At 50.2% G+C, this 20,996-nt stretch overlaps 1 protein-coding gene across 3 annotated transcripts; it reads right to left on the bottom strand.

The window, feature by feature from the left end:
• Nucleotides 1–642: 642 nt before the first annotated feature.
• SERHL2 (serine hydrolase like 2) lies at nt 643–18,815 on the bottom strand. Of its 3 annotated transcripts, none has more exons than XM_030547810.1 (14): nt 18,711–18,815; nt 16,196–16,284; nt 15,382–15,531; nt 15,175–15,288; nt 13,512–13,553; nt 12,333–12,352; nt 12,026–12,100; nt 10,526–10,609; nt 10,170–10,282; nt 9,717–9,796; nt 9,290–9,324; nt 7,601–7,677; nt 3,653–3,743; nt 643–1,227 (listed from the first exon to the last, which is right to left on the bottom strand). In XM_030547810.1, the coding sequence occupies exons 2-14, from the start codon at nt 16,233–16,235 to the stop codon at nt 1,108–1,110; spliced, it is 1,041 nt and encodes a 346-aa protein (XP_030403670.1). In that variant the 5' UTR covers nt 16,236–16,284; nt 18,711–18,815; the 3' UTR covers nt 643–1,107. The 3 variants fall into 3 exon arrangements, with proteins under 3 accessions (XP_030403670.1, XP_030403680.1, XP_030403689.1); XM_030547820.1 differs by having other exon boundaries at nt 16,196–16,256; XM_030547829.1 differs by lacking the exon at nt 10,526–10,609 and having other exon boundaries at nt 16,196–16,257.
• Between the last annotated feature and the right edge of the window lie 2,181 nt (nt 18,816–20,996).

Raw genomic sequence — 20,996 nt, 5'->3', positions numbered from 1 at the left:
AGAAGGCAGTGTCCTGTGTTTCTGACTGCAAGGATGGTGCTCGCGGGGGCCTGTCTGTAGCGCTTTGGCCGGGGGAGGGAATCCCCGCAGGCCCATGATTCTCCCCACAACCCTCTCATTCCCTTTCTCTCAAATAAGGGTGAATCTGTTTTAACAGTCCAGCTCTCTTTTGGAGTAAGTGGCCCCCTTTATTACAGTGATGGCAGCTAGGCTATTGCTTGTTTAGCACATGGGAAGAGTGTGACCTCTTTTGATTGCCTCTGGTGTCCTTTACAAGCGAACTGATTGCTTTGAGTAGACACTAGAAAATGTGTCACAATGGCTGCTGTTCATAGTCCAGCTGTGAAGCTGTGTATTCCTACAGGGTTGTCTGTCTCCCTCAAGCAATGCCACCCTCTACTCCCCTCCTAATACCAGATTGTGGCTTTTTGCTCAAATGCTGTACTCTCCTTGGATGCCGAGTCTCCTGTAACCTGCTAAGGAGCAGAACCTGCACTGTGCACCTACTGGTGCCAGAATAAATTCATGTCACTCCTGGCTAAAATGCTCAATGAAACTAGAGATGCAGAATTGTTATAGGAGGCAGGTACTGGGTCAAGAGAGGTGAAATGTCATACAGTATCAAAGAACTCACTTCTCATGCATATATAAACATATCTATTATAAGCTGTGGGTGGTAGGGAATTGCCTGGCTTACCCCTCCCAGTCTCTTCTAAGGCAGCACATCACCAGAATGAAGCAAGGGGGTTTGCTTCCTGCTGATGAAACTGCACCAGGGTTAACAGGGAAGTGGGCCTTAAATCCAGAAGCTGCTGTTGTAACATGTAAAGTGGAGGTATGAGGTGGGACTCCTCCCTGTCTCCATTTTAACAGCTCTTCCTTGAGAGTCCTGTGTGCCTGTTTGCTGAGACAGGTTCTTTTGCCATTCCAAGCCACTGGGCTCAAGAGAGGGATGAAAATCATGTAATGAGCAAAACTTCAGGGCCCAGCCAGGTAATGGTGCTGTCTTGTCTCGCATGTGAGGCTATTAAGCTCCTTGTCCTCTTTTGTTACTGCTGCTGTCTGCCATGAAAAGCTGGTAGCCAAGCCCTGATGCAGGAATCCAGGCTACAGCCTGGCTTTGGAGCTCTGGTCCCTTTTCAGGAAGATGTTGATGAGCCCAGCCACTGCTTCAGGCTCATTCAGGTGGACAAAATGATTCCCCATCACCTCAGCAAACTGGAAGTGCTAGAGGGAGAGAGAACAGGGAGGCGTGAACTGGAGGAAGTACTTCTCCATGCAGTCTGTGGAGTTCACTGCAACAGGAAGTCATCAAGCTAAATGCTAGGGCTAAATATTTTTCTTGAAGAGTGGGATAACTTCATCAACAGATGCTGTAGACATGCAAATAAGCATAATCTCACCTCATCCTGCAAGGTCATAAAATGATCAACTGAGCTAGGCAGGCAGACATGTTCTGCAATGAGCAGTACTGAGCATGGAGACAGAGGCTGCAGTAGGGACAGGCAAAAAAGGCAGCTGCCCAGGGCAGCAGATTCATGGTACACTGGGGCCTACTCTGCCCCACACTAGCTGCGGTAGTATGGGCTGTCTGTGTGGATCCTGCATCCATTAATGGTTCCTTAAAGTGCTTTGATCTAGTCTGGTTTCAAAGAGGACTAGATCAAAGCGTATTAACAAACTGTTAATGCATGTCAGTGGCACCCTGGCACGTTAGCATGTGAGGCAGGGACCATGTAGCTGGAGGGCTCAGCTTAGCCCCTGGTGGCCTCCCCCTGGATGAGCCAGAGAATGAGGAGCCCCCTAGTGGCAGGTATGTGGCACCCCCAGCCTGTCCCTCCTGTCCTAGTCTCCAGTTCCTTTCTATCCCTGGTGTCCTTCTCCAACCCCAGATACCCCTGCCACACTGGGATACTGCCCCTGTTTTCTATATCCTAACTCTTCCCCCACCCCCATCCTAGCCTTCCTGCCCCTGATCTCCCTCCTGTGCAGCTAGCCCATCTTCCACCTGGCATCCTGCCTCCTATCTATCCCACCTTATCTGCCCCCATAGGCATTGGAGACAGAGGCCAAAGGGCCATTGCCCCCTCCCCCAACACTTTTAAAACCTGGCTGGGATGGAGCATGCCACAGCCTGGCCTGGCTGGCATCTGGGTCCCACTCTGCTTCATACCATGATCATCTCCTGATCCCTCACCTACTGGCTGCTGAAAGGCCACCGTGGCTTGTCTGGGAGGCAGGATGGACCCATCACCCAAGGGCCTCAGGATTGGCAGCTAGGAGGGTAGGATTGGGGGGGAGGTAGGGGCTTCAGACTAGAGGCTCCATCAAGGGGTCCCGAAGGGTCAGGGCTTCCCTCCCCCCACTTCTGCAGTCCTTCCAATTTCCACGCCCCTGATCCCCTGGGGTCTGTCCCTTTCCCTAGTCCTCCCTACCCCCTGGGGTCTGCCCCACCCCACCATGTCTTACTCTCTCCACTCTCCACCTGCCCCAGGAGCTGCTTCCTTGCCCTGTTTTCCTACCTCCCGCCACACCCCATTTGTCTCCTCTGTATCCTGGTCTTCACACACTCCCAGGTCTTGTCCCCCCCCCCCCCACCCCCCAGTCCCACTCATCCAGTCTCCCTATATTATTCCCCACATTGTTCCACCCATGTATTGCATGCCCCCACTGCCCCACCTTCATGTCAGGAGTCCCCACTGGCCTGGTGCAACTCCCCCTGCATCGTAGGGTTCCCCTTTGGATTGACACCCAGAAGGGTTTGCTTGGGGGAGGACGGACGGATGGACCCCCTATGCCACAAGTCTCAGCTAGATCCCTAACACAGGGCTGCTGGTTCCTCAGGATGGGGGATCCCAGTGTGGGGGTCCTTCCAGGACAGCCTATTTATGGAGGAGCACACTGCTTTACTTGCTGGACTGTGGCCCTGAAAGGGGAGTCAGTCAGGAAGTTGTGGCGAGTCACTCCTGTCTGTGCATGGGGTGTCCCCCTTGAAATATGGGTGCTATTTTAAAGGAGTCCTTTAGGTCCTATACATCTTTATATCAGACCCTGGGCTGGGGCGGGGTCACTTACCCACCCACCCAGGCCAGGGCTTTAATCAGGCTTAGTCCCACGGTTTTATCCAATACGTGTGGACCAGACTTTCCCTTGTGCCTTTATTTTCAATTTTTGTGCCTACTTGGGGGTTTCCCCCTCTGCCCCACCACAAGTCCCCAGCATGGGGGAGGCTTTGCCCCTTATGCCTCTGCTGGGGGCTTTGCTCCATTGGCCTCATCAAAATTTGTACAAACCTGGCTCTGCCTATGTTACGGAAGTGTAAATGCAGGGTAGGCAGAGCACTGATGTAGTGCCTAGGGTGGCAAATTGTCTGATGCAACCTCTGAGGGGGGCAGGCGATCTCCTTCATTTGAAGCATCAGACTGCTGAGATAACTGGAAGTGGAGAAGGACTTGGCCTAGCAGTTGCTAAGTGGGGCAGCCTAATGCTTCAAGTAAAGGAGACAACCAGAATGATGAAGGGTGTGAACTTAAGTCACTAAAGCTAGTCCAGTAGAACTCCCCAGGTGGATGCTTATTTTGAAATAATTGCTATTTCCCTGTGTGCACAAACCCGCAGTGACTGGGCATGTCTGGCTGGTGCTTGCTCTCACCTTCAGGTTGGACTGGAATGCTTCCCGCAGGGGCTTCACAAAGTACCGGTTCACGTTTTCAGCTTCAGGATTAAAAATTCCATCCTGTGCTCTAGAAAACAATCACAAAGTCCCATGTAACACACTGTATCTTGGGCCACATTGCCACAGATCTTAGCTGCTCTCCTTCCCTGAGAGGTGAGACCAGACACAGACACAGAGAAATTGAACTAGCTCATCTTGCTTTCCAGAGTCAAATATGTGTAGGCTGGGACTGGACTATATGACTCTGTTGTGGACACCAAGGGTTAGACTCACTTAGTTGAGTGAGAGGAGGAAGGACCACACTCAGGGGTCCATTATCTATCAAAGCCTTTGCTGAAAGAGTGGATTGATCATGGTGCATAAGCTCAGGAAATTACCCTTTCCAGGGCTCAGTTCTGTGAATGTCAAGTTCTTAGGAGAGCCAAGACCAGGACAGCTTTGCCTAGGGTCTGAAAACCAGCTTCTTTGGTGCTTTCACCCAACCAGCCCCTCCATCTCTCCCTGGTGGCTTTCCTCCTCCCCCTTTGAACATGTATGTTTGGTTTTAGCCATTAAACAATCCCTGGCATTAGCCTCCTCTGGGCAGTAGGGTACGAGGGGCTACAAGAGCAGCCACTCAGGAAGTGCTAAAACAGACAAATGAGAGAACAAAACAAACTCCACAAACAAGTATGTTGCAGTTTCCCAATTTTAACTTTTATGGGAGGCTGTAACACTGCATTTCTTCCACACGGTGGTGCAATGTGCGATTACAAGTCCTCTCCCTCCCCACATTTTCAAGATGTCTCCAAAAAATGTTTGTTTCTACTAGATCCAGAACCGGCTCCAGGCACCAGCTAAGGAAGCAGGTGCCTGGGGCAGCCAATAGAAAGAGGCGGTGGGTTCTTCACTCTTCCCCTTCGGCAGCAGTTTGGCAGCAGCTCAATCAGGTTTTACTTTTTTTTTTTCCTTCGCTGCTTGGGGCGGCAAAAAAGCTGGAGCTGGCCCTGACTGGATCCAGAAGAAACAGCTAGACACTTAAGAACATGTTCTCCTAAAGTAAAAGTGCCTATGGTTCTATTTCTGTAACAGATGGAGGCTAAGCCAGCTCTGCAGTTAGTTTCTCCTCCATTTTCCCCACAACTTCCAGTGGGGTTTTATTTTATAGAGGTGCTCTAAGGTCCCAATCAGGATTAGAGACAGGTTAAGCGGACATGACATCAGCCCTGCAGATCTTGTCCTTTAAGAAGAGGAGCAACATACAGAAGTGAGCAGGGGAATATAATGTTTATAATGTACTTGTTTTGCCTTATTTAAATGATCATCAATTTATGCCCTGCTGCCTCTTCGTGGAGGAGCTGTGATAAAAGTGGGCAGTTGAGAAGGGCTTTGGGGGAGGCAGTGGTAATGGGTTTAGATTAGTTTTGGGGATGGGTTTTCCAACTCTGGGAGGAGTGGAGAAATGGGTAAGCCAGGCTAGCATCACTAGTGAAGAAAGAATTAGACAATGAGAAGTAGTTAAAGGCGGAGTTTTAAAGACCTTCACACGTTTCTTGATATTATGATACTAAATTCCTTCGTAAAGCATTTAAGATCTACTGATGAAGAGGGCGTTACAAAAGAGGTAGGTATTCTTACAATGAGATCCACTTCTGAACTAACTCCTTAGTGTCTCCTCCTTAAGTTGCCTCATCTTCCCTCCCTGTTAGTTGGTACAGTATAATCTATACATTTAGGGCCCAATTCGGCTGCCAGTGACATGAATATCTCTGCCATACACTTCACGGGGAGCAGTGCTAGGTCTTCAATGTGCTGTTCTACATCTGTGTTTAATTTAACACCAGCTCCTCTCCAAAAGCCTCCCTTGTGAGATGTTACCATTGATTACAGCAATAAGCCATCACGGGGGCACCTTAGCAGTTATTGTACCAGCCTTAGATGTCTGTGTATGTGACCTAACCTGAGAAATGCACTGCCACCCTTCTCTCATCTGGGGTGGCTAACTGCTATTAGCGTAGGGCCCAGTAGTGTTATTTAACTTAATCAACCTCCACTTTGTGTCTGCCTTGCTGTGTTTAGTGCCACCTCGCCCTATGAAAGAGATCCCCATAGAAGGATAAGAAAAGAGAAACACACTTTTCCCCTACTATTTTGAAACTATTAGTATTTATATGACAGTAGTGCCTAGAGTAAATTTGATAGTTTATTGCCATAATGCTCTAGGATGCATGCAATCCAGACTGGATGAGAGCTGTGTGCTTATTTTTCTTCTTAAAGGCAGACTCTGGAAAGCAGCTCTCCTATTCAGCCATTTTAGAATCTTTGGTCATTTCACATACGCACCTGCTCTTTTACAATCAGGCTTCTCCCACTGTTATTCCAGCCCACTCATGCGGTGCCAGGGTGAATTGGGAGTTGGGTTGGGTTGGGTTGAGAGGAGAAGCAAGCGAGCAGCAGGTGGGAGTGAAACATACACTCAGCAGGAATTGAGAACTGTTTTACAATGGGTCTTTCCACCATGAGAGCTCCACTACAAGTATTTCTCTCCCCTCTTCCACTTCTGAGCAGGGTAAGAAAGGTTACAGCATAGGGCACACATTAGTGACCCCTTGGGAGCCTGTGCACACAAGTCCACAGATACAAGCTTTGAAAGACCCAGTGAGCCTGAGTCTCCAAGAAAGGGAGGAGAATCCTGCAGAAGGGGAAGAAAGCCTGAGCCTGGGGACAAAGGATAAGAAAACCCACCTTTAACAGGCGGGATGGTGGCAGCCCCTTGCATGGGCTGGGGAGTGGAGGCTTCCCATGGGGTAGATGATCAGAAGAAGCATGAATACTGCACTGGGGGTTCTGTCTGCCAGCCTAGAGACTCTTCCTCCCTGAGCATCCAGCAGCGCTAACCAGTTGTGAAGGGCTCCTTGACTCAGCTTCTTCCGGATTCCATGACTTTCCATGACTTCTGCAGTAGCTGGTGCTCACAGCCCCTGGGCCAGCAGCAGTAGTTTGGGTGTGTGGGAGGGCGCTAGGGGCAGGGGGTTGGGAGGTGTGGGTGGCACTTACCTCAGGATCAGAGGGTCCCCGGCTCCCACTGGCATGGCCTTGCAGCTCCTAAGCAGAGGGGCCAGGGGGCTCTGTGCACTGCCCATGCCCACAGGCCCTGCCCCCGCAGCTACCATTGGTTGCGGTTCCCGGTCAATGGGAGCTGCGCAGCCAGCGCTTGTGGTGGGAGCAGCGCACTGAGCCCCCTGACCGCTTCCCCACCTAGGAGATGCAAGGACACATGGAGCCTGGTAGGGAGCCTGTGAGACCCGCCAACCCTCCCCCCAACACTAGCAGGGGACCCAGGCTGCATGCCGCTGCCCGCCCCCTCCCCCAGCATCAGCAGGGGTCCCAGGCCACCTTCCCCAGCACTCACGGTGCCCCTGGACCCTGTGCCCCCCCTCAGAGGCCCCCGGGCCCAAGTTTTAGTTAGAGGTATATAGTAAAAGTTATGGATAGATCGTGGGCTGTGAATTTTTGTTTACTCCCCGAGACCTGTCCATGACTTTTATTAAAAACACCCATGACTAAAACGTAGCCTTAGTTATGAGGTAGCAGTGAGCAAGAGAGAACCGGTGTCCATACCCTTTTCTGTAGGTGAACACGCACCTGCCATGGGTTAAGTGAAGGAACCCGTGGAAGGGGAACGGGGCTTGCTGCTGGAAGTGGCACTACCGCCCTGTCGAAAGCTGAGCAGGGGGCTAACTTTGTTTGTGTTTGGCTGTGTTTCCCGGAGCGGTTATACACCAAGCTTATTTAATTCCTGTCAGTATTAAATCCTTAACTCTACCTTCCACACATGGAAAGGGCTTTTATTCATACCTGCCCTCCAATGCACCACCCACCCTGGGCAAAGGCACAGGGAAAGGGGCAGACGATAGGTATTGGCTATGCTTGTGCATCACTCACATGATCATTAGGACACTGGCCTGGATTTTGTTCAAGCAGCTCACACACTGCTCCAGAGTCAGGGAGTCTTGATTGTGCTGCAGATGCAAAGACAAATGGAGACACAGACATCCACAGAAATTCCATGGGGGGCGGGGTTGGGAGGCAATGCCCTCACTGGTTGGCCTGGAATCTGACATTTGACACTACATCCTATGGGCTATTCTGGGGCCTGGATGGGACTTATCAGAGCAGCAGAGTGTTGCAGTGTAGACTGCAATCACAGGGATGAGCACATACAGACATGCACACTAGCTTTAATCTAACTAGCATGGCTAAAAATGCAGTGAAGATGTGGGCGACACAGTGGCGCAGGCTGTACAAGCCTGTCTAGACCCTAGGTATGTACTTGCGCCCTAGCCCATGCTGGGGTCTGTGCTGCCGTCTCTTCACTGCTGTTTTTTTGCTGTGCTAGCTGGATTAAAGCTGGCTCAGACAGCTCTATCCAAGCTGCAGGCCCACCGTGATAAGTGAAAAACCCTTGTGATCTTATTAGGGCAACAAGGTGTCTAGAGCTATGAAACAAGGCACCTCTTTCTACCCATAGGGTTTCAAAATTGCAACAACACCAATACATCAAAGCCAAGTGTTGTAATACGTTCAAGAATGAGAACAGTCTCAGGTCTGAGCATTTCTAGTGGGTGTCTGACACACAAGGCTCTGCAGCCCCCAGAGTGATGCTGAGAGATCACATGACTAGAGTTACCCCATTCACACAAAGTTGTTAGTAGAGAAAGGTTTTAGAAAGCCTCCCCTAAAAGAAGGCTGGCTGAATCTCTTGCTTGAGTCCCTACCTTAGGGCTGACAAAATGAGGACTGAGCGCAAGTCCACACTTAAAATGCTATGTCAGCACTTTGCTGAAGACATTCTGAGCTGACAGGAAAGAGCTCTCATCAGTTTAGTCAATCCATCTCCTGAGAGGCGGGAGCTACATCGGCAGGAGACAGTGCTGTCTATGGGGTGGGGGATTAGCGTGGTATAACTGCGTTGCTCAGGGATGTGGAGTTTTCACACCCTGAGTGACGTAGTTATTCCGATATAGGTCTGTAGTGTAGGGCAGACCTGACTCGTTTAAAGGTAGGACAGTCGGACAAGATGTAGATATCTGATCACCCCAACTCCTGCCCCCACTCTTCTTCCAAGGCAACCCCACAGAAGGGAAACAAGCTGAAAAGCTGCCCCTAAGCACCCTCCCACTCTCCCCGGAATTAGGATAGGGAGGGAGAGGACTTGTTCAGGATGATCTGAAAGGGTTTAACTTGCTCTGCTTAGGAAATCCCATTAACTGCAGTGGGGCTTCAAAGCTGTATGGTCAATTCAACCTATTAGAGTGTAAAACAGTCTCCCAGAGGAAGCTCTGCCATTTATATAACTTAAGACTTGCAGCCGGGGAGGGCGGGGGAGGCACTGAACAAGCCTGGGGCAGGGGCGCTGGAACAATTTGTAGAGTGGGGGAGCTGAGAGCCATTGAACCAAACTGTAAACCCTGGATATGATGGAAACCATACCCCTAGTTCCAGCACCTATGGCCTGGGCTTTAGGTGGTGGGAAATGGAACTCAGATGGGATGTGACCTAAAACGGGAAGGTTTTTTCCCTCAACAAAGGGCCCCATCAGAGTAAGGGGCAGGGGAGAACGTCAGTACTCACCGTAAGGGCTCTCATGTCTCTGTTATACACCAGGCCTGGAAAGAAAGGAGAGAGAGAGTTATTTACACCCCACAGGGTAGGAATTCACACTGGGGTTCCAGCTCCCCCTCTGCTTTTTAGCTAACCCAGGGTCATATCTAGGGGGAAGGGGAGGAATGATGGATTGGGGATTTCTTCTTTTTACTCAAGTGTTAAATGAATTAAGCCCCTTGGCCTGAGGGGAAAGGTGAGCTTGGACCTCAGTTGTCGGGTACAGGAAGTCCACCTTCCAAATGTAGTCACTCATTCAGATCTCAGGGGCTCTTCACACCCAGGCTGCCCCAGGCCTTGGGCCTAGGCCAGGGAGCAGGTGGCACTTTAAGCCCAAAGTCAGCATGGCTCTCTAGCCAGCTGGCCATCACTTCCCCAAGCAGCTAAGGCACCTCACCTCCCGGCACCTCAGTCGCTCCTCGCTCCAGTAAGATCCTCCCACTCTCCTCTGTCAGGTGGCTGTTGGCTTGTAATAGCCTGGGAAAGAGACAGCATGTGGTTTTGGAGAAGTGGGGGATGGAAGGCATCAACAGAGAAGATGATAGAGAGAGGGGGTGGAAGGGAAAAGACCTAACTAGTTCAGTTCTTGTACATTAGCCAACCTATTCCAGCCCCACAGGAGGCAGGGGACTGGCAATGGGGTACAAGCCCCTGCTCAGATTCTGGAAGAAAATGAATTGTTGATTCTGAAGGGAGGGGAACGTACAAAGGGGTCTGCTGCACCTCATGGTTCTTGCCCCTACTAATTCTGTCCAGGAGAACACCCACCTACGGCAAGAGCTCTGCGAGGGCAGAGGTGGCACCATCTCTCACAGAGACCAAAGATGGGGCCGGGGGGGGGGACACGCACCTCTGCAGCGCTTCTTGGGGGCTGCGTACTTTAGGGGGCTGGTGCTTGTCCTCCTCCAGACTCAGGAGACTTTCAATCACCTTTCTCTTAGAATTCAGCCATGCGTCACTTTCCTAGAAATCAGAGATGCAGGCAACAGAAGTGATTGTATGTTTCTATAGCACCTTTCACCCTCAAGGATCTCAAAGCACTTTACCAATTACGTACAGCTCATCTGAACAACAACCATGGATGCTGGGAAGGGGTTAATGGCAGCACTACACAGCAGTGGAGGTGGTAATCAGGGGAGGACAAAGTATTGCCAAAGACACCACTACTCTTACAAATGAAATACTACAAGTTCTTTAATATCTCACCTCTGACTTGGATGGCCCATCTCTAGAGGGAAGAGGGGAGTTCAGCTTCCTGTGCCTACCTAATCCTGGGCCTTTGTCCTGACCCTGCCAACAAGACAGCCAATTAGTGGTGATGGTCATTGGTGTGGGGTGAACGCCTGTCCCACTAGGAACTGGAACGACATTCATCAAATCCTCTCTGATTACTATTTTGGTGACCTACATGAAAGGAATGGCCCTAAGGTGACATTTTCAAAGGGCCTCAGAATATCCCCATCTGTACAAGTTTGTGCATGTATAGACAAAAGTGGAGAATTTACACCTTCAGATTACCCATTTGTGATTAACCTGCACTTCACTGTTGTGTCTAAATGGGTTTGGAACAAGCAAGTTCTGCCCTGGCACAAGTGACTGTGAAATTTGAGCATGCAAGTGATTGTGTGCACAGAGGCTTGGTCTTCACATAAAAATGATGTTGGCAAAGCTACAGGGTGTGAAAAAGACCACACCCCTGATTAGCATAGCTATGCTAACAAACCTACCAGTGTGGATGCAACTATGTCGATAGAAGAGGGCTTCTATCAACATAGCTAATGTTGTTAAGGAGCTGGTTTTCCTACTTGGAAAGAAAAACTCCTGTCGGTGTATGCTACGCCTAACACTAAGTGGCTGTGGTGACATAGGCTCTGTACTATAGACATACCCAGAGAGAGGCTATGTTTAAAAAATGTTGCCAACTCTAACGGTTTTGTCAAGAGTCTTCTGATAATTCTTGCTTTCCTTTAAGCCCCAGCTCCTGGAGCCAAGTGGCTATGTGAAGATTTCAGTCATTGTTCTTAAAGAAAAAATAAGTTTCTAGTCCTTGTGGCTGTGGAGAAAGCTTCAAAATGTGACAAGGTGCAGCCAAAAAGCTCAGAAAGCAGAAGGTGAATATAAAACACCAAATCTATTATTTTACATCATCTCATGATTCTAAAGCCAACCTCATGGTTTTTGGTGACTCATGATTTTTGAACATTTGGGGTTGGCAATACTGAATCTGTGATCAGATTGGAACCACTGAACTAGAAATGAAAGTCCTATCATCAGTCCCCTGAGTCATCCAGCCCTGGGACGGTCTGCTACTGTGTTTGTCCAGTGCCTAGCACAATGAGGCCCCATTTCTGGTTGGCCCTTAGATACTACCCTAAGGAACATGATTATGAACAACAAACAAGGGCATTGTTTCTTCACTATGAATTCCCGAAGCCCCAAGTGGCTCCAGATATTTATTGTTCATTTAGATCTGTTCTGACCAGCACTGTGCCTGGGGAAGAGACAGGAACTGTTCTAGTTGTCTTACGTCTCTCAACCTCTTGTTCCTTTACCTGCTGCAACTGGAAATGAGCACATGCCCTCCAGAAGGGAAGACCACTGAGAAACATGCTCCCCTAGTGGCAGTACAAGGAATAAGCCTTCTGAGGGTTTTTTCTTTACCCTGTCATCTCTCTCTTCTGTGTCTGTCAAAGGGAAAAATCTAACCTGAGGAGCTGGGAAGAAGCCATAAGATTCCACCAGGATCAGCTTATCCACCATCTCAGGGAAAATGCAGGAGAACTGGAATGAGGCAGAAATATTGTGAGAGGGAGGAACAGAAAAGGGTCATGTTCTTAGCTGGCCCAGAACATACACAATTCTCTTAAGCATCCTGTATCGGGAGGGGCTTCCTCTCATCTTAGACACAAATTTGTTTCTGTCCCATGCAGGCTGCCCTCTAATTCCCCCAGCCTATAGGGGCCATCACCCTTCCATCTGAGGCAACCCCATGAATAAAGGCTGCTGTACTCACCATTCCTGCAACAGTCCCACCTGTGAGAGAGAGGACGACATTTGGCTTATATACAGTAAACACTGTACAGGGCAACATCCTCCCCAGAGTGACAGCTACCAAGAGGATGCCGGTGAGTATTGGTGGGCTGGCCTAAAGGAGCTCACTTGACAAGGAGAAGGAGGCAACAGTCTTACCTGAGGTTTGAATCCCAAGCCACAGGTCAGTGAGTGTCCCAGTAGGGGGACTGTAGGAAATAGGGCAGGGATACTGGCTGTGGGGGAGATCCCTTCAGACATCACACCCAGTCTGCCTCAGCAGGAAGCCCTGGCTAGTGGGAGCTGCCAGCAAAAATGGTACAGTGTTTTGGGAACGAGGAGATGTGGTCACAGATGGGACAGATAAGATCTGGGGCGTCAAACCCACTGGGGAGAGGAACATTTTTAATTATGGTCTGTGGCCCAAGGGATAAGTTTAGGGGTACTTGATCCTCTCAGTTCACAGCATTTCTCTCACCAATGGCAATCAAGGATAGAATATGGACTGTATGTAGAAACAGTGAGGATATCAGGAAGTCCTGTTAGTTACATTCAGCATCACTCAGGGGGAGAGGTCACCTTTAGGCCTCCATGCTTTCCTCTGTGTTCCCTCCCTCCCTTCTTATCTCCCCTTCTTTCTTCAAAGCAAAAGTGAGAAGGAGGGAGGAGAGGAAGCCATTTCTTTCCTGCACCATGTCTCAATTCCCCCATGGACTCCATACCCACTCTATTTCCCATCTTATCTGACAAAGTGATGAGCAACTAAAGAGTTAGTGACATGTAAAGTGTCATCCTTAGGATTTAAAGTTAATGTCCTGATAAGATAAGTAAGAGGGTTCTGGGAAATTACATCTGAGAGCCATTGTTTCAGGCTCTCTGCCAACTCAGGAAGACAGCACTGCATTGATTGAAACCCACTTTGCATTTGGACTGTTTTTCTTGTACTCAAGAGGCCGAGACACAGTTCTTTTTAAAGGTGTGCTAGATGATTGTATGTAATTCAAATGGTGTGTGAGCCACATAATTGCATCAAATGGGTGGGGTGCTTGGCACTTGAAAAGAAAATACTGCAGTCTATTCTCTGCCAAAAGAAAGTGATGCAAGTTAATCATTCACCAATGTTTGCTGGTGTCAAACTACCATTGGGACAAGAGTCACTTACCCAAACTGTGGCCCATTAGAGTAAATCGACTCCACTTCAAGGCTAAAAAGCAACAGATAAAACACTGGATTAAATACAGCAGCAGTGATGTGTTGCCACTCACCCCTTTCCTACACACAGGGACCTAAAGAGAGCCTTCACTGATGTTTTGCTTCCTAGTCAGGAAATAGGATGGATTAGTAGGCCAGGCCTACAGGGATCAACCTCCGCCTGCCTCAGCTTCTCACTGCCTGTTTGCTGATTCCAGGCAGTTCCCTCTGGCTCATAGATCTCACCTGCCACAGCCGTTCCCATTCAGGGCAAGTCCTTGGGACCATCAGTTAGACAAAGGAGCCTGGCTGCATTCTGCACTGTAGGAAAGTCACACCTCTGAATGCTCTGCTGTGGAGCATTCATAGGGAATAGGGCAGACGGGGCCATGATCCTGGGGAAGGACTGTTATTACTCTTAATGAAAATGTGTGGCATAATTCAGCATGCCAGGCTCCTAAATCACATGATGCATTTTCATAACAGCCCTTTAGGTTTGTGGAAATCAGCCTGGAAGTTACAGCTGCATCCATCCTGCTCCTATAAATGTGCCCTGGCATCTTCAAGACAGGGTTTGCACTGCAGCACTTCAAAGGGGTGTGCGCTCCTTCGGCTCTGGAGAGATGGATGGTGGTACTGAGCAGCGGACAGCTGCTTTTCCAGTTTCATTCCCAGGCAGGAAATTGGACCAGGTGGTCGGAGGATTTGCAGAGTCCTGGTCAGGCCTGCTTTTGTTTATGGCTGACCCTGTTGTAAAGCACAAAAACTGACTCCATGCACCCACTGATGAGTCACAGAGAAAGGTTCGACAGGAAGAATTGAGAGACTCTTCTAACACTGGTCTGAGCGGGGGAGCAGAGCGCAGACCGTTGAAGCCTGGGGGCTGGTTGGTAAGAAGGAGCGAGCCTGGCAGCACACAGATCCATTGGACACATCAGCAGGTCACTAACTGCTGCGCTTACAAGGTTTTATTTCTATCACTTGGTTTCATGTTTCTCACTCTGGAAAAAGAGTCAGAAATTGGGCTCTTCATCCAGGCTGCGGGTGCAGAGTGCTGCAGAGCCACCCAGAGGGGGTGCGTTGGGGGGGCAAGTAGGGCAATTTTCCCTGGGCCCCACAGGGCCCCCCACAAGAATATAGTATTCTATAGTATTGCAACTTTTTTTATGGACAGGGGCCCCCCAAAATTGCTTTGCCTGGGGTCCCCTGAATCCTCTGGGCGGCCCTGGAGTGCTGCTCTTGGGTGCTGGTGGACCTGCAGCTCTGGATAAGCCCTTGGTTCCTGAGGGGTCTGGCTCCTGTGGTGATCAAGGCTCAGCTCCTGACTGGGGTCCCATGGTGCCTGAAGCCCAGGTAAGCAGCATTATCCCCCCTCTGAACCTAGCACACTTTCTGGATGAAGTGCTCTTTGAGGGAGCCTGGGGCTCAGTCTGGCTAAAGCCAAAGTCAAGAAGGAGTCTGGCCTAGGGGGCTATCCAGAGGATGGATCATGGCGAGGCCAGGAGGAAGCAGGAGATAACTGGTCATGTGGTGTGGGGGAGGGGGGGAGAACAGGGGTTTGAGAGGAGTCCTGTCTGGCTGTGGAGCCAGGAACACAAAGCTCCCTGCCCTGCGAGTCCTCCCAGCCTGCTCACCTGCTGTCACCCTGCGGATCTCACTCACATAGTCCAGGAAGTGGTAAGGAAAGCCCATGGGCCGGTGGGATGACAGGCCGTGGCCCCCAAAATCCATTGCCATGTAATAGTAATCTGAAAGAGAGGCAGGAGTGACAGTAAGTCACAGAGCAGCCTCCCTCCCCCCAGCAGCGAACCAAAGGTTCTACCATAAAAGAACTGCCCCACCTTTAGGGAGCAATGGGATAAGTCTGTTGAAGGTGTTGGCATTGTCCAGCCAGCCATGCAAACAGACTACGGGATGGCCTTGCGAGGATCCCCAGGCCTTGGCTGCAATGTGGCCCCAAGGAACTGGAAACTTCAGCTCCGAGACCATGCCTGAAATACAACATACATCAGCAAAATTACCTCACCCAAGCCCTGCAGCCTCATTGCTCAGTTAGGGTGCTGTGAGACTCATCACATTGCGCTCAGAACAGGTGCCAGCTGTTAGTCACCTAGCAAACTCCAGCCTGTGATTATGTAGTAACTGTTTGCCACCTCCACCCCTGGGCCTGACCCACGTGCTTCTGGCCTCTCACTAGTCCTTGCCCCATGTACGGCCTTGCAATCACATCCCTCCTCTTCCTCCCACATCCCAGCTCCCCCAGTGAGTGATGAGCTGGACCCAGGATCTTACCCTCTTTAATCACAGAGGTTATTTGCCAAGATGTTTTGGGGTTTCTTTCTGGTAAGTGCTGACCCCCAGAGACCTTTCCTTTGGGATTTCCCCACCCTTAGGTCACTAGCAGCTGCCCTCTCTGGTAGCTAGCACCATCAGCACGACTGCACCTTCCAGGGCAACATGCCAGTGATGCTCCTTAACTGCCAGGAAAGGGAGGGCTTTCACAATAAAGCAACAAAAGGAATTCCCCTCTCCCAATCCTTTCCTGCTCCGCAGCACCTGCTAACCCTGCTGGCCACAAGCACAGGAGATCCAGAGTGGGACTCAAACCTGGATCTCAGCAGCAGATTCCCCTTGGTTAGCAACACAGACACCTACCTGCCACTGGCAGAGAAGACCATTTCAGCAGCGAGGGCATCTCGTTTTCTACCTCCTGGAGCCTTAGAAGAAAAGGGGAACACAGTCTCCTAGAAACAGTAAGCAAGGAGAGGCAGACCCTGACTTTTCTCCTTCAGCACTTTAGTCACTCTGTAACCTGATGCCAGATTGCCAGAGTCTGGTCCACCTTGTCACAGAATACACTCCTCCTCTCACACTGTATTTATTAGCATCTCCAAGGAAACAGCTCCCTATTCATCATCCACCAGGGGCTCCTCTACCATAGATCCTCTCCCCCCGCCCTCCATGGCAAAATTATCATGCCCCTGGGAACAATGTAGGATGCTTGGCAATATCTGTAAAGCTTGGCATGCCAATGAAGGCTCATTTAATTGAATTCAATCAGCTGCTTCTGCAGAATGGCAGGAGATGCTGCAGATCATGAGAGATGTCAGCTGCTGCATGAAAAAAATCCCAGAAATAGAATAGCAGGGAGTAGTGCCTGTAAGGCTTGAGGGGTATTGATAGAGCCAAGGCTGATATTGGCCAGTCAGAGATAGGATATGGGATCAGATTACCTGACTCAGCATGGTAATCTCCATTCATTTCAGAGGCTCTTTTACCTCTGCTCTCAAGATCCCCCAATCATTGCTGCTCCCCCAATTGCTGCCACCTCATCCTGGCTCAATGCGTGGGCTGGGAAGACAGAGGCTTTTGCTCTTTCCACCCATTCAAGAGCATATCAGAGCAGAGGTTGCTCTTGCGTGAGGAGCCCAGGACTTTTAGGCTTAGCTCATGCCCCATGCCAAAAAGTTATATTGGCATAGCTACAGTGGTCGGGGGGTATGGAAAAACCACACCCCGACCAACATAGCTATACCAACAACACCCCCAGGATAGACGCAGCTAGGCTGACAGAAGAGGGCCTCTGTCAATGGAGCCAATGTCATCCAGGGAGGTGGTGTTCCTACAGTGATGGGAAACTCCTGTCAGCGTAGGCTGTGTCTGCGCTAGTGGGCTATGCCAGCATAGTTACACTGGCATAGTATAGACATATCTTCAGTCTGAGAAGTCAGAGAGTGGTTCAGCCCCACTTACCAGCAAACAAAATATTCTATAGTATTCTTGCGACAAGAAGGAAAGCTTACTGGTATAGGGATACCGACACACTGTACCAGCAAAGCGCTCTTAGTGTGGGAGTAGCTATACTGGCAAGGCTGTTACCGGTATAATAAAATCACCTCCATGAGTGAAACAAGCTGGGAAAGGCATAGCTTTGCTGGCATAGCTGCACCTATCGTAGGGACTTCTCCTAACCCAGCTATGTCAGATCACAGCTCTTCACACCCCTGACTAACAGCTGTGCGGACAGAAGTCCCTAGTGTAGAACTGCCCCTAGAATAAGACACGTAAGGCTGGAACTTTTGCTGGTATAAAGCAAATATGCCAGTTTACCCTCACTGCAGACATGGCCCTTAAGTTTCCAGAAGCCAGGCAGCTTGAGACGAGGGACACAGCCTCTCTGCACTAGGGTGTTGGTCCAATTCCATCCCCTGGTTGGATGTGTCCTTGACCAGGGCCGTATTCAGGGCCGGCGCTTCCATTTAGGTGACCTAGGTGGTCGCGTAGGGCACCAGGATTTTGGGGGGGGCATTTTGCCACCCTTGGCGGCAATTCGGCGGCGAGGAGTCCTTCCACGCTCTGGGTCTTCGGCGGCAATTCTGCGGCAGGTCCTTCACTCGCTCCGGAACCCGCCGCCAAAGCGCCCTGAAGACCGGGAGCGTGGAAGGACCCCACTACAGAATTGCCGCCAATGACTGGGAGCGTGGAAGGACCCTAGCACCTCTCCTGGCTGTACTAGAAACTTTTGCCAGTCTAGCAATGTCAGTTGGGGTGGGATTTTTTTCACAACATTTCTTTTCCACCAAAAGCCCTAGTGTAGAATCAGTTATAGTGGCAAAAAGTGACTTTACCAGAATAGCTGATTTCATTAGTGCCAGTGGCATACACTCTCCTGGCAAAAGAACTCTCTCATCAATATAAGCTAGGGCTGTGCAAGGAGGGTTTGCTGGCATAGTTATAGTAGCAGCAAACCTTTTCTAATGCAGATTAGGCCAAAGTCATCCCAACATGCTTCACAAAAGCTCTTTGTTAGGATCTGGTCTGATTCCCAGCAGGACGGGTCCAAATACCAAAACTCAGCATCCTGCCCATCTGACCCCTGCCTTTGCAGCCTCAGCACACAGGCCAAGGACTGACAGTGCCAGGGAGAATGAACGGACCCCTTAGCTGTGGGCCCCCTGGGCTAAGGCACAGTTGGAAACTCCACTGCTACCTACCCAGCCCGTACTTACACCAGAAACTACAAGCCAGGCTTTCGCTCTGGCATTCTCCCCAGCACTAGCCTCACTCAGTACAAAGGGGAGATTTCTAAAAGAAGGAAGCTAGGTAAGAACCACAAGGAGAAAGGAGATCAGAAGGCACGAGGGCACCTGTGCAGCGGCTGCTCACATACCTCCAGGAGTCCACACGGCTGCGTCAAAGTCACAGCTGCACACACTGAGCCCTGAGTCGGCTTGATGCAGAGAGCAGGAGGGAAGGACTCAGATAGCCACTTCCTAATAGCTGCAGCCGGAACTACAGAGAAGATCCTCCCCCTGTGGTTGCAACGCTTAAAGGGACCTAATACTGCCCCTTCTCCAGCTCTCCTCTGTAGCCTCATTGCTGTACACAACTTAAAGATGGTGGGGCTGTGCCCTTTTAAAACTGATGTCCAGCAGTAGTGATTATAACTGTACCTTACACTTCTGTAGCACCATCCATGCTGAAGGGAGCCTGCTTATCTGTGCACTGCGTAGAAAGGAAGTGTTTCTTCCACTGCTGAAATGCAGCCACTGCTGCTCTGGTGTATTGCAGCTGCTCTTTAACAGCACTCCGCAACCACTAGGCCAGTGGTTCCCAAAGTGTTCTGCCGCTTGTGCAGGGAAAACCCCTGGTGGGCCGGGCTGGTTTGTTTACCTCCCCTGTCCCCAGGTTCCGCTGATCGCAGCTCCCAGTGGCTGCAGTTTGCTGCTCCAGGCCCATGGGAGCTGCTGGAAGTGGCACGGGCCGAGGGATGTGCTGGCCACCGCTTCCAGCAGCTCCCATTGGCCTGGAGCAGCAAACTGTGGCCACTGGGAGCCGCAATCAACTGAACCAGCGGATGCGGCAGGTAAACAAACTGGCCCAGTCCACCAGGGGCTTTCCCTGCACAAGCGGCAGAACAAGTTTGGGAACCGCTGGCCTAGGCAACAGTGTAAGATAGGACATGAAGAAGGATGCTGTAGCCAGTGTCAGCTTCAGGGGAGACAATCATCACCCAAACAAGAATTTAACCCAGACACAAGTAATAAACCCCCCTTGCACTTGCAAAAGTAACATGATCCCTTTTATGCAGTGTTGTTACAGCTATGTCAGCCCTGTGATATTAGAGAGACACGGGGGTGAGGTAATATCTTTTATTAGACCAACTTTTGTTGATGAATAAGAGTTCTGTGTAAGCTTGGAAGTTTGTCCAGTAAAGGATATTACCTAACCCACCTTTTCTCTGTAATTATCCCTTTTGTGACTAGAAGGGATCAGTACCTCTGCTTCCTGTGCTGTGCAAAAGGCAGTACCACTGTGTGTGTATGTGTGTGTTCTGATTTTAAACTCTTTCCAGGAGAGTTCCCCATCTCCAAGGAGCAGCGACCCCTGGTGACTATAAGCACAATTGCAGCCAAAGGACAGCCTAGCCTGCAGCACCCCTTCCTGAACACAGCTGAGACCTGCAGCTTCACTGCTCAGAAATTTCTGCACTTTGACAGCAGAAGACTGTGGCCTGATCTATGCTACCCGGTTAGGTCAACATAAGCTTCCTTAAGTTGACCAGGCCCTAGGGTGACCAGGCATCCCGATTTTATAGGGACAGTCCCAATATTTGGGGCTTTTTTAAATATGGGCTCCTATTACATACACACAGACACACACACACCTGTCCCGATTTTCCACACTTGCTATCTGGTCACCCTACCAGGCCTTGGTCTACACTACAAGTTTACGTCGAATTTAGCAGCATTAGATCGATTTAACCCTGCACCCATCCACGGGATGAAGCCATTTTTGTCAGCTTAAAGGGATCTTAAAATCAATTTCTGTACTCCTCCCCAACGAGGGGATTAGTGCTGAAATCAACATCACTGGGTCAAATTTGGGGTAGTGTGGATGCAATTCAATGGTATTGGCCTCCAGGAGCTATCCCAGAGTGCTCCATTTTGACCGCTCTTTACAGCACTTTCAACTCAGATGCACTAGTCAGGTACACAGCAAAAGCCCCAGGAACTTTTGAAGTTCATTTCCTATTTGGCCAGCATGGCAAGTTCATCAACACCGGTGACCATGCAGTCCCAGAATTGCAAAAGAGCTCCAGCATGGACCAAACGGGAGGTACTGGATCTGTTTGCTGTCTGGGAAGATGAATCCATGCTATCAGAACTTCATTCCAAAAGTCAAAATGCCAAAATACTTGAAAAAATCTCCAAGGCATGATGGACAGAGGCTACAACAGGGACCCGCAGCAGTGCCACGTGAAAATTAAGGAGCTGAGGCAAGCCTACCAAAAAACCAAAGAGGCAAATGGCCGCTCCAGGTCAGAGCCCCAGACATGCCGCTTCTATGATGAGCTGTATGCAGTTCTGGGTGGGGGGGGGGCCTACCACAACCCCACCCCTGTCCGTGGACACCTGCAAGTGGGGAGTCTCATGCAACAGGGATGAGGATATTG

Source organism: Gopherus evgoodei, chromosome 1 (genome assembly GCF_007399415.2).
Source record: "Gopherus evgoodei ecotype Sinaloan lineage chromosome 1, rGopEvg1_v1.p, whole genome shotgun sequence".
Classification (NCBI taxonomy): Eukaryota; Metazoa; Chordata; order Testudines; family Testudinidae; genus Gopherus; species Gopherus evgoodei.
This window is presented reverse-complemented; position numbering and strand designations above follow the sequence as displayed.